Source organism: Megalops cyprinoides, chromosome 4, assembly GCF_013368585.1.
Source record: "Megalops cyprinoides isolate fMegCyp1 chromosome 4, fMegCyp1.pri, whole genome shotgun sequence".
NCBI lineage: Eukaryota > Metazoa > Chordata > Actinopteri > Elopiformes > Megalopidae > Megalops > Megalops cyprinoides.
Genome location: NC_050586.1, coordinates 18,313,800 through 18,327,887, shown reverse-complemented (window position 1 = coordinate 18,327,887; position 14,088 = coordinate 18,313,800). Strand labels below are relative to the sequence as shown.

General features: G+C 43.2%; 1 protein-coding gene across 1 annotated transcript in view; it reads right to left on the bottom strand.

The window, feature by feature from the left end:
* The window catches only part of znrf3 (zinc and ring finger 3), a 75,535-nt gene that overhangs the window by 23,533 nt on the left and 37,914 nt on the right, over window positions 1–14,088 (bottom strand). The window contains exon 2 of the mRNA XM_036527121.1: window positions 11,372–11,494. Within this exon, the coding sequence (XP_036383014.1) occupies window positions 11,372–11,494 (123 nt within the window). The remainder of the gene's footprint in view (window positions 1–11,371; window positions 11,495–14,088) is intronic.

The following is a 14,088-nucleotide window of genomic DNA, read 5'->3' as shown; positions in this document are numbered from 1 at the left end:
AGAAGTGATGTTTTTAAGCTCTGACACCGCATTATGTAGTTTTAAAAATGCTGATCACAAGCCTACATGTAAAAAAAAAAAAAACTTTAAATTATTGGAGGTTCCAATTAATGATGTTGCAGCAACAACATGCATTCCTTTGCAGATTAGTAAGCAAGCCAGTCTTTCTATTCAGAGTGAATTAGTAGTTTAGAGTTCAGAGTAGAATTGGTAGTTTAAACATTTTATACCCATATCCTCTTCTGAGGAACCTGTAGGACTAATTCATTCCATCTGCATCCACCTGCAAAAAAACATAATATTCTCCCTGATGGTAAAAGTTCCACACTTCAATACAGTTTACAGAAGAGGAGGGCAAGATGCAAACGATTCGGGCTGTGGTAATTCAACAGGCAATTTCAATGGCCCTAATTAAAGGACTGTACATTCTACCTTCTTATTTTTCTAATCTCTCTTTCCCTTGAAGCCACCTTAGGGACTGTGTCTCTGCTTGCATGAAAGAGGCTTCATCTCCCTGTGTAATGGTATCCTCTCTCGGAAAGGAGTGTTTCTCTCTGGGCAAACACAACAGCAGGTCAGGACTCGGCCTTCACAACTTCAGAGTCCTCTTTCTGTAGGAGCACTTAACCCTTTACAGGACTGTTTGTTCTGAACGAGAGGGGGAAAAACCAGGCAGAAACAGCAGTGGGGGCCACTACAATGAATTTTGATCCCCAAAGCACAGTTTTTTGGAATTACTGAAAGCTACTTCAGGCCCTTACAGAAATGATTACTGTTCTATGGAGGGAATTTGCTTAGACATAAAGTCTGCATCAGACCAAGGCCAAACAGTACTTTACATTTCTGCAAAAGGCAGCATCCCCCTTGTGCTAAGAAATATGACAACAAATAACAGCAGCAAATACTTGGTAGGATAACATGTCTTGCTAGCCTGCTAACCATGACACCATGTACAGCCTTTAAAGAACTTACTTCTATCCAGTTAATGGAATAGTATTGTTCATTTTTTTAAAAACAGAACATCACTAGAACAAGTAGCATCGATCCTAATTGTTGAGGAACTACACTGCACACAGGCTAAGGTTATAAATTGTTCATTAGAATAGCTGGCTGTTTTTCAAGCAGTTCATCTTTATTAGACCCTGTATAAAGTACCCCATTTCAAGACACAGCAGTGCTGAGACTGAAAAATAATCATAGGGGGGCACTGTAGCTACACATCTTGTTAGGCATATATTTCAGTGCACATGCCAATTATTTGCCATCCTGCCACAGAAGAACTCAGAGCTAGAAAATTACACACACATATCTCCAGCCTTACCCTACTATGTAAGGGTGTGTGATAATTTAGAGTACAATTGGGACAAATGGTTTAATTTCCCACATTTATGTTACTTTTGATAAAACAGAAAAGCTCAAACTGGCCTTGCTGACTTCCAAGCACTTCCTAAAACATGCACCTGAACCTGTAATAAGCTACACTGTGAGGGGCCAGTTCTGTCTCATCATATCTTTGTTAATTTTTTTGTTAATTTTGTCTTCATAAACATCTATATCCATGCTGTGATGAAAATACCCCTTTTCAATACCAGAAAACTTTGTAATCATTACCACATTTTTACAACCCAAAGAAATATTATCCCAGCATGTTCCACAATTAACCAGTAGCAATGTATTGATGTTGACTGGCTTTAAACCTGAATGATTTTGAAGGACCCTTCACAGTTGACTCCCATTATCTCAACCATAAGTGACCCTTCGTTTTAGGGCTGTAATTTGGTTGGCCACTTTCAGAGGGTAGCACTATATAAAGGAAACCAGAACTCTTGATTAAAGTGGTATGGGTGCATTTTTAAAAAATGAAATTAAACTGAAATAAAAAGCAGTTCACATATCAGATGTATGGATCAAAAACACAGTTCAGTAGTCAAGCAGGAGAACATGTTCAACTGGGAACTGCTGGCTTCCTTTCTAGTCGAGGAGGGGAAATATAATTTTAAAGGAGTTCAGTAGGCCAGGTTTTTGGAATGTGTCTCTGTCTTTAATATGATCAATATTACACTAGTGATGCCTTAACAACATACCTTTTTCGTGTTTGCTTTTGCAACACACCCACCAGTGAATGCAAAAGGCCATTCAATGATGTGCTGTTCTGTAAAGGAAGGCATTTATTCTGCAGCAAAACAGTGACATACCTCACTCATTCACTGTGAAAAGCCTGAGAATGTAACTTTTAGACATGCCAAGGGGGGAGAAGGAAATCCCCTCACCAGTAAACTTGACTTTATCTCACTGAGCATTATGCTCTTGAACAAATAAACCTAAAAACTGTATTCAGATTGCCCCACAACCTTGTCAGCATTCTGATTTAGCAATGTGTGGACTGACTCCAATGGGAAGTGGGGAGGAGCTGGAATGGTTGTGTGCTTTTAGGACAGGCTCATTGATTGGCTGGAGAAATTCAGTGACGACTGGATGTTGCTCTCCAATAGACCTTTGAGCAAACATTGACTCAAGTGCCTCAATTGTAGTTTAAAAAATAAACCAATTTTGCATCCCCACCAGTCAACACTTGAGCACTTCCCATCCGCCACACCTGGGAGGTAGATGTGTTTGAACCCTGTTGATGACAAACAAATTACTAAATCTCATGAACCACTGTAAGGAGTGAGAGGAGCATAAAGGAGATGCACTGAAGGATTACTTTCTACCTGTACCACAGTCTAACCCCTCATTCAGTCCCTGCCCAGCGGTCCAATTTAGCTCCGCTCCCATTCTATCACATACTACTCCCTTCACAGCCACTTGAATGAGCCACTGTAAGGACCTCCTCTCTTCCCTGGCAACAAACTCCTTCAGAAGTGTGACAATGGTGAGATGTAACTTACCCCTCACTCACCCACAGTCCCTCCCCTTGTAAATCCCTCACTCACCCACCCCCCACCCCCCATCCCCCCCATGCCGCACCCCATCCCTTCCAATCAAAGCGAAGGCAAACATAAAGAAAGCCCAGTTTCTCTTCTAGCTGCCAGGTGTGCCTGTGTCCCTTTCTCATGTCCCGCTCTCTCTCCCCTCCATTAGCTCATCCTCTCAGGTCACAGCTGGCCTGCCCACCCCCTTCAAACCCCCGCCCCCAACCCCTCCCATATCCCTCTGCATCATAAAAGGGGACTTAAACCGCAGCGCATCTTCCACAGAGGAGTCCCCGCCAAGCAGGTCGACTTGGGCCCAGCCCAGCCATAAAAGGGGGAGGCCCAGCCCGGCAGGGGTTTCGCAGCAAGGGACCACAGAGCGAAACAAAGTCGGGAAGGGGTGGGGGGAAGGGGGTCGGGGGGGAAGGAGGTTTGGCGTGATTGCTTTTCTTTGGTTTTTAACACCCAAGTTATGGCAAGGCTATAAAGGCTTGCCTTCTCCTGTGAGATACAGAGCCCCTTAACCGCCACACACCCTCTGTGTCTTTGTGTTGTTTTTTTTTTCTTCCGCCTATACTAGGCAAACTTTCCCCTAATTACCTCTGCAAAAGAAAGAGGATTTTTGCACTTCAAACACAGCAGACTACTTCTGAGGAATAAGAAAAAGGGAGACAAGCCATAAATCTGAGCTGAGCGCGAGTTTGGGAGTTTAAGAGTTTAACAGTTCATCTGCATTGAAGTGGAGTCACACTACGTTTGATTATTATTAATGTACTTGTTGTCTCCCCCTCCCAAAAAAAGTCTACCTCTGTGCGGTGATGCACTACCCTTTTTCTTTTTCATTTCCCCCCTCTTTTTCCCTTTCTCTTTCGTCTTAAGTCCCTGTGGTTCCTTTCTTCTTCTTCTTCTCCTTCTTCTTCTTTTTTATTAGGGGCCCGAGCAGTGAAGTATAATAATGGTCATTTTGCTTCCCATTGAAAGCTGAGTGATTCGGCCCAGGGACGGCTCACTTTGAGCCACATGACACAGGGAGCTTCCCAGTGACCATGGCAACAGGCTCAGTGGGTTCCCAGCCCGTGAAGCTGTGATTTCATACTCTGAGCCATGCGGACAAAACATGGCCTACAGGGAGAAGCTCAGCCTGGCAAGAAAACCTTTGACACCCCACTAGGAAAATCCGGCAAGATAATATCGGCAAGTTGAGGCAAACACAAACACGAAAATGGAAGGCAGGCTCCACGTTTTGCAGCTTCAGAAGTTTTCCCTTTTTTCTTTTTTTGGGGAGGGAGGAAGGGGGTTGGGGTGGGCTGTGTATTCTTTGTAAGCACAGCCTATCAACCTATTCATAAGCTCATCAAATAAATAAATCCCAGGGTCGATTTGTTCCTTTACACTGACTGAACCAAAGTGAAAGACCAGAAAGATTAACTGAGGGGGGGAAAAAAAGAACATAGCCATGTAGGCTACAGTTTGTGTGCCCTGGCACTTCAGGAAGTAATCTTTTAAAAAGAGAGATCAGTAAATGATAAAATATAGAAGAATTCAAAGGCAAAGAAGGCTCCATTGATTGGTTTGCTATGAGGAAATTGCTGGGAGGAAACGCTCAAGCACTGACCTTTACCTCATTTTTTAAATAAATAATGAGGGAAACATCTTCTGTCATAAAAAAATAAAATAACTTATTTTTAAACTTCATGAAGGCAACAGTTGTCTCTGAGTGGCTCATGCATGCTACCTGGGTTTGCCTGGGTCAGATACTATAATGCAGAAAATGCAAATCCTATGACTACACCTGAAATTATACAACTTAAAAAAAGGCCTCGTCCATGACTTAGTCAAAATTACAGAATCTTTATTTCAAACAAGTCCAAATGTTAATGCAGAAAAGAAACACTCTCCCAAAATGAGGATACCTATTAATTTAAAAATAATTAACCAGTTCAGGAAAGGGCGAAAAAAGCGACAGCAATCGTTATCTCCCATCCACATAGCAGGGTGACAGCACAAATGAATAGACCATCAGTATGACAAACTACCCCCCCAGCCAACTACATCACACCAATCCTGAGGGGAAAAGTAAAACAATCCACTAATTACCCTCCACCTAATATTCTTTTTTTCAGTGGAAAACACAGCCTTGTTATTCCTCTACTGAAAAATGATATTGAATTTGCCTACTCTACACAATAATAAAATATGAGTGACTGCTGCATCTACATTACAAACAATACATTCATTCTAGTGACAATTCTGCAAACAGAAAAGCTATTATAGATAATCAATTTCAATTCGGACTTGGAGCACTGTGCCAGAAGTGAGCCACTTCAACAACAAAGCATTGATCGCAGCCGATCAAACAGGTTTTTGCTCAAGATCGACAATACATTCTTTCCTGCTGCATACTAACTGGGTATTTGCTGTTTGGAGAGGCAAATTCAGATGAATTCTGGTGAATTTTCCCCCCATGGGGAACCTCTTCATTTGAAAACATTTCACATTTAGAAAAAAAACTGAACGCACTACTCTTCTCAGCTGAATTCACTTATGTGAGCTTTACACTGAATTCTGTTTAATCTGGCAGTATATACGGTGTCATTAAAGCACCATGTTTTCATGCTACATTTTTCATGGGCTCCATGGATGAAGCAAAAGATTATACTCAAAGAGCAGACTTGGGCAAATTATAGTGTCTAGCAGCCAAACACGCTGAGAACGGCTATCTTAAACCAGGCTGGGGATGCAGGATTGGGAAAGACAAAAAGACAGATCCTATTCCTCTGAATTTCCTGACTGTGCAGTCTATTTGCAGACTAAAGTGAAAAAGAAAGTTCCACATATTAAGTTAAGAGCTCAAAATGCAAAATGAAAAAAAAAAGAAAAAAAAAAAACTTTAGGAAGGTGCTTGGTTGAACAGACAATGATAATTAATTCATAGGTTAATCATTTAAACATGAAACAATATGACATGGTTTGGTATGTCCAGCTGAGTGATTTCCCTGGGGTTCATCATTCCTATATTAGTTGGATTCTCTTAGGAACTTCTAGTCAACATTTTACAAACAGCAAATAGCTATGAATATTATACGATAGTTGTAGGGCCAGTTACTGTTTTTATTGTGAGAGGACTGTTGGAGGTGCCCTAAGTACTGACAGAGTTAAAGATTTGTAACCTGTTATTTACACAAACCGAAACATGACTGACCCTCAATACTGATATGACAAACCCCTTCAACTTTCCCTTTGAGGTTTTTTTCCCCTTTTTTTGCAATCTGCAGTACATAACACGTGCTTCATAATGTTCAGGCTTTGCTTTATGTCCATCAATGGAGACAAATGCAACTCCGGCACACTTGAAAGGCCCAAGCACAAAGAGGCTTTGTATTCTTTCATTTAGCTCCCCCTTCTGTAATATTTAAGTTCAAATGAGATGTCTATCATATTCACTTTGATCTAGTGAAGCAAGTCAGTTTATTAACTGTGGATTAGCCCACATATTGTACGCCCGTTCCCTTGCAGAAGTATGCCCCAACACTGAAGTGTTTACAAATTAAGTCCCAACCCATGTTTTAAAGACAACCTGGCAAAGCAAAAAAAGAAGCTTGCAAATGCCATACATATATGTGGAAAGCTTCAGAGCACAGCTATAGCAAGCCCAATCAATGACACGCACAAGAGGAATGTTCTCACCCCTACCTGTGTGTCTTCTTAATTCCTGTTTAGAGACCAAATCCTGCCCTACTCCAAATTTCGCAGCACTCAATCTGTAATTAACTCAGACTGCTTCTGCACAGAAATCATGGGCAAGAGTCAATACACTCTGGGCCCGAGGAGTATCAAAGGTCCACAGTATTCTTGATGGAAGCTCATTTCATCTTGAAGGGTTCTGATTAACCTTATCTTGATGAATAAACAGTGTACACATCAAATTAAAAAAAAATGTGGTGAATGAAGGACTAGAGGGATGGACTGGAGAGAGCATGTGCCTGTATTACTCTCTGGCCTGTGTTTATTTACAATGGACTGAAAAGACTTTCAGCTGCTCACAAAAGATGCAATGTGTCTGAGGAGTTGCAGTGGGTGAGCTAAACGCGTGACAGCTTTGGGTCTACTTCCTGGCCATCTTCCTTATACAAGATGATGTCGAGCATACTAATCAGAAAATGCACCACGTTTCTGATACAAGGTCATGAGTTAGCTGGTCAGCCTCAGTGTGAAAACACTGTGCAAAGCAGCAAACTAGTCCAGGAAGGCTCACAGCTGACCTCCTCCAGACTTGTGGTCAGCAGCTTTTCTCCTGCACTTGTTCCTCACCGTCTTACATCTCTCTCCCTTCTCTGGCTGCGGGACATGAGTCCAACCCGAAAGCCACTTAGAGCAAAGAAGGAGCAGCTGTTTGCTTTGTTCTGTCATTAGCCACTCTTACTCACAGGAGACACACGTTGTGGTGTGGAGGGGCCACTTAACCCCAAAACCGGGCAAGTACACGATGTATAATTAATCGTGACTGATGAGGAAGGCTGGAGGCCTCAGATGCTTCCTCACTGTGAAGGGTAAAGGATCCCTGCAGGAATTCTGGGAAAAATTCAGACTGGCAGCTGCCCTCCAGCCTATCAAACAATTCTGCACATGAGGGCAGGGGCAACAGGGGAGCCCTGCCCTGTCCCGTGAAGTCAGTCGTGTGCCCCCCATGTTCCCACACTCACTGGCCGGTCTGCACCAGGCCCCAGGCAGACAGAAGCACAACACCCATAGCCTGGACAGTCAGTGAAGAGAAAAATCAGACAAGCAGGGCCCACGTCCCGACACCCCCTCTCCACACACACCCAAACCCCCCTCCCCACCAGCCTCTGTCAGAGGCTGATGTAATTAGAAGACCCAATGTGCCAGTGAGATGAAAGGAGAAAGCCCATTTGTGGCTGCTGATGTGTCAGTTGGGCTGGCGTAATACTTGAAAGAGACGATATCGTGCTGGCAAAACGACAAAAGAGACAGTGCCACTAAAGCCGTGCCATGGATTTCACGTTCCGGTCCGGCCACCAACTCGCACGGAGGGCAGGCCCACCCGAAACACAAGCCAAGGACCAATCGGGAAAACTCACTCATGCAGAAAACAAGGCAACATGAAAACCTCTTAAAGAAAAAAAAAATATTACACTAACATGCACTGTTTATTGCTCAATAAGAGACATTTTAAAAATGTATTACTGCCCTTGTTCTTGGTTTTATTGAAATAATTACAATAATAATGATATGTATATATATATATATATATATATATTTATTTTATTTTTTTTTTTTTTAAAAACATCACATTTGTTGTTGTTGACAAAACACATGCCCTCAGAAGAGATCTGAACCTGCACCTAGTCAACACAGACAAATCAAAATCAAAAAGCAGTGAAAGCTAATAGTCTCATAGGAGATGTTAAGAATTTCAGGTTAGGCTTTCCAGAGAACATTCAAAATTGAAGAAAATCAAATATGGTGGATCCCATTTCTGTCTTTATTGTCTGGAAAAAAGTTCAGCATGAGCAGATACATATATACAACAAGCACCGGGACTTGGTACTGTGTATGCTATGTTAGTTACAAAGGTACAAAAAGCAGTTGTTGTAGTGTTATTATGTGGCCAAGCTGATGCCATGTTTTCTGAGTGGACCACACTTAAAGCCCTCTACAACCCTGCCAAATTGTGTGAGATTTTGATCAACCATGGGGATTTTGCAGGCCTTTTTCCAAAATTGCGAAAGAAAAAAAAATTATGAGCAAAAATAGCAAGGTGCAACCTGCCTACACCCTCAGAGCTTGGAATCCTTATGATACTACGACTGCAACTAATACTGATAATAATACTATAAGTAATACAACTAAAAAGAACAATAACGTGTGTGTATATATTAAATAGTAACTTCTTGAGCTACACTTCAGGGAACAAATGTTAACACTAAGTGAAAATGAATGTCACAAAATTGTTTTAGTTGCTTCTTTGAACATCCAAACTAGTTCATTTCATCCAAATGGTTTACAGTAAACTATATACAACTTCCGTAATGTTGTCTAAGAGTGGAGTCGCGAGTGAGGTGTTTGAAGTGCAAATGGCCAACTCTTGGGTGTACCGCACTCCTTGCAGCATGCAGACGAGAGAGGCGGAAGGTTAATGACGGTTCAGCTCTCAGCGGAGGCCAACAGGACGTGTGGGAAATAACAGTGTACATATACATGTATATGAGCCAAGCAGCACTGTGGCCACACCGGAGCTGAACAGGAAGTCGGACAGGCCGCCTCACTCCCCACTAACACCTTCCTCCCTCCTTCACCCCCACTGGCTTCGGCGAGACCAGTGTTCCACTGCAACTGTCTCACCCATTCTCCACTTCACAAGATCCCCCCCCCCCCCAACCCACACACACAAACACACACAAACACAAAACCTCACCCCCGGACACAGGGAGACAGAGACAAGAAGAGGCGGGGAGAGGTGCCAGCTATGGTTCAGACAGCGGCCAGCGCCATGGCACCAGGCCGGGTAGAGGGGCAAGCGAAGGGTGTCACAATCCGGTGTGGCGCGGGCTGGCAGGGGCATATTAGGTTGTCTGGCAGAGGAGGCTGGGAAAGAGGACTCCAGCTGTGCTGGTCCCAGCCAGGGTTTGTCAAGACGCAACAATGGGCTCCCCCTCTAATTATAGCACTGTCCCTAAAAAAGGAAATCATTTTGTGTACTATCTAATAGCCACTGATGTTGATATCTAGATTACATTCAGAAGTGTTCAAAGGAGACGGTCCTCCCACCAGCCCCCTTCTCTACCAGATATGGTCCCCCTTTGTAAACATCCACACCACCACAATCTTGTGAGGGTTTATAATCGCAGATGTTACAAAGCTTGTGATGACTGCAACATGCAGTATCAGGTCAGTTTTCACCCCAGTTACCACGCATTAGGCAGTCACTGGAGAAAGTGCACCATTAGCATGACTATACACCACATGGGCTCCTTAAATTATGAATAGCTGGCCTCTTTCTGTCACCAACCACCCTCACAATAAATTAGATGATGGTCTGGTACCATCAGGAGATGAGAGGAATACATCATAAAAAAAAACAGTCTTAATTAAAGCCAGGATGATAAAATATTTCTGGAACTGTGAGGAGGTGGGGGAGGGAGCTTATGGTATTACCATTTTTCTAACCAGGACAAAAAAACCAGAAGCCTTCCATCATATATTTGTTCCCAAGGCAACCAGGGCTAAGACTTTAGCGTGACTGATGATGCCTTGATATTCCACCTGGTCCCAGCCGCCCAACCTGCCCCCCCGCCATACAGGAAGGCCCCTCCAGTAGGACTGTGTTCTTCTCATTACTCCAGGTGGGTTCTGCATATGACAGCTATGAGCTGAAACACATGGGGGGGTTCTACTTTTTCACCCCGACATAGAAATCTCCAGTTGTGCACATTAAGCCTGCCTCACTGCAACATCCTCTGCAATTGCGCAGGAGCACTACCTCACAATGAATCAAACTGGCTGACACACTCACTTGCAGCCAATGGCCAACACTGAACAGAGCATAGGCACAAACCCACTGACATCAATTCTGGAACTCTCAGGTACCTGAGAAGTTGCTATTAAGATGTGTCATAAGGGGATAATATATGCCAGTCTATCCCAGCAGAATGAAGCCAATTATGTTTGGTGGAATCCCAGCCATTGTTTGCTAATGACTCAGGCCGGGTTCAAACCAATATCCAGGCCGCAGGGCCCAGGCTGTACTGTCCAGCCTGCATTCAGAACAAGCACCTTCACTTCTGACTGAGCTGCTCAGGAGCTTGAAACTACATTTTACCAGCACTCCCCCCTTCGGTCTCTTCCTCTCTCCCATTCCCCTATTCCCTCTCAGCTTCAGACCCTTGAGATTGTGGTCCCTGATAACATTGTAGTGGAATTCCAGCCCCAAGCTCAAACCCTTTCCCAGAATTTCACAGTAAAAGCATGATGCTGGTCCTTGTTTTCTTCACAGTTGGGGATGATGTGATTAAGGTGCTCGATGCAAGAGACCATAATTTCCCATTTACCCAAGTGACTTCATGACAGCCGGGGTGCTGCTAATCTCGCCGAGCTGATATTGCTTTTCATGTATCCCTCACTCTCCCTCATACTATTCCCCATGTTGGAAGCACTGTACAGGGTCCAATTCTGTCAGGGAAGTCTAGACACTCTAGAAAAAACATCAGCAATCAAACAGATCAGAACTTTCTTACTTAATTTTGTTCCAGCCAAGAAGTTCTTGTACAATCCACCTTCACCTTTTTAAGCGAGACCTCTTGTGTTTTAGGAGGTTATTTCACTCTTGGCTATTCAGCGCCTCCTCTAAGTCTCATGCCTCGCTCGAACAAACTCTGTGTGATGTAGGTCCAAAGCAATGCGAAAGTAATCCCTGGATTTGGAGTAAACGCGTTTCTTACCTTTCCCAGAACTGTGAGACAACTTGGGTCCAGCTCTGGTTGCTCCAGTTTGACCACTCCCACCCAGCCATACTCGTACAGGTCCTCCTCATCATTGTTGTTACATAGTCCCAATGGGTGCATCTGAAACAATAAAGCACACAGGCCATTTCACTCATATATATCAAAATAGTCAGGTTAAGACACGCAGTACATACACTGATAAAAAAAAAAAAGGTATCACTCATGCCGGCAACAAATTCATGAAGATATTATAAGGTAAAATGACAAAAATCTCCTTTGTAGCAAACATATCAACATTTAATTGTACAGACACGACACAGGTAACATTTAGCATCTGCAGGATTGATCAATCGGAGGTTGACTGAAATCCATAAGCTATTACCACCACTGGAACGCCAGCACTGGAAGCATTAAGAGACGCCAACCTGCAATGCATGCAGGTTGCAGAAGTTTAAGATGGATTCCTTCCCATTCCTGCTTTAGAGCTTGGGAAAGAAAATGCCTGTTTGCTGTTCAGTAAGACATCCATACACTAGACCAGTGTTTCTCAATCCTACTCCTGGAGGCCCACTGTCCTGCATATCTTCTATCTATCCTTGCTCCAAACACACGTGATTAGTGTGATTAACATGCTCTTGATTAAACCAGTTGTGCTCAGCTAATCAAAAGTGCCACTTGATGAGTTCACCAGATGAGTTCAGTCAGGTAGGTAGAGCAGGTAAAGATGGAAAATGTGCAGGACAGTGGGCCAGTGGGACAGTGGGAGAAACACTGCACTAGACAATGAGCTGTATACCAGGCCTGCCCCATTTAGCCAGTCATAATCTAGTTACAAGCCTACACTTAATTGAGACAAGAATGCAGGGACCACAGGGAGGAACACTGTTCCCTATTTGCTCCTTAGGTGATGAAAGCCACCTACAGAGCACTGCAAGTGACTCACCAGGAACTGCTTTATTGCTCAGCCTTTCAGGTCACATCACTAGTTGTGTTGCCAGACCCTGACACTTGGCTGTTAGGTAAGGCCATGGCAGCAAAAGTATAGCTCACAAGAAAGCCATTGCTACACAAGAATCATGAGGATGTGTGTTGTCCCATTAGTGTGTTCTCATGTCAGTGTGACCCTGCAGCACATTCAGGTCTGTGGCTTCAGTGAATCACTGTGCAATCTGACTGCCATAGGTCACTATGAGTGAGGTTTATTAGTGACAACATTCTCCTTCCAAGGCCAACACAGTTGATTCTCTCCAATGATTAGTCTAATGTAATGTACGCCGTTACCATACTGTTCTGCATGTCTGTGCCACACTTTCTAAAATCCATCACTGTGGTCTACACAAAACCTTGGGTCATTACTACAAAGGACTTTGCATGAATAGTGTGATTGGTTTCTTCTGATAAATTTATGATTTTCCCCATCGATCTACTGGGTTTACAGTTCATAAAAGTGTACATCTTTGTAAAGACAAAACTGAGTCTGTACAATATTGGCGATATTAAATTCAGTCAGACCTGAATGTGGTACAGATTTGCAACAATTTTACCTACATGCTATATGTGAAAGATTTCTATGTGTTGTCCTATTTCCTACAAGAAAATGAGCACCTTCAAGAGGCCCTGAATGAAGCAAAGCATTAAACTTCATAAGGAAAAAAAACAAATCAGGGAAGAGCTTTGAGGTTCCCTCTTCAAACACATACCAGTCATAGTCTATCAGAATATCTTAAGTGGCCCCTTATCCTTTAGGCTACTAAATTACCCTTCATTTCTCCACAAAGCACACCGAGAGCACAGTGGATGTCTGGAGAGTAGATTAGCTGTGAGGATGGCAGACATGACAAATGCTGACTCATTCCGCAGATCCAAGAGAGGTGGCGTGACTATAATTAAAGCTAATGTATGCGTTCATTTCATTGTGCTCAACTTGAGCCTTCGTTTCTCATGATCTGGAGATACACGTGTAAATGGAAGTCAAGGGGTTGGGAAATTAATCCAAGAGCAATTTCCTTCTCAGGCGTTCGGTGCAAGTCCCCGAAGAAAAAGTTTGTTTTAATTAGCTGCGGGACGGATTAGGCGACAGCCTTTGTCATCTGGAGGATTCATGCTGGAAATGCTTTCTGGGCCCTTTGAACAAAGGGACACTTTGAACAAATCGCCTTTCTCGCGTGGTGCTGAATTACCATTTCCCAAAATAAGAAAGTTGCTTGGCTCCAAGCACATCTCCACTGAATGTACAATGCATGTGTCCATGATAAGTTTGTGGGCAGCCAAATATAGAAAAGTCCAATGAAGTGTCCCTGCTGTTTGGGAGCACAGGGTCCTTGCCTTAGATGTGACTTAAAGTCTGTCTTTGAAAACTGAGGCCTTTTCCATCAATTATCAATGGAGCTTGAGCAATGGTGGGTTTTCAGGGGCAGGAGGCAGGCAAACGAAATGGCAAGTGTCATAGCATCAGGCTACAGGATCGATCTCTCAGTAAATGACGTGTCACTGTGACCATGTGGGACAGAGCCCCAAAAAATACAATCACGGAAGACATAGAAAAATAGAAAATCAAACAATATCTGGCAAATAAAATGTAGGTAATTTTGCCATCTAATGGCTAAAACTGGATTAAACCTTCTAAAAGAGGTTTCATTTCTGAAGCCTGGCCTTCTTAAATGTTTGCATTAAATGTTGCCAAATTGACCTGCTGGCATTTATCCTATTAGCCC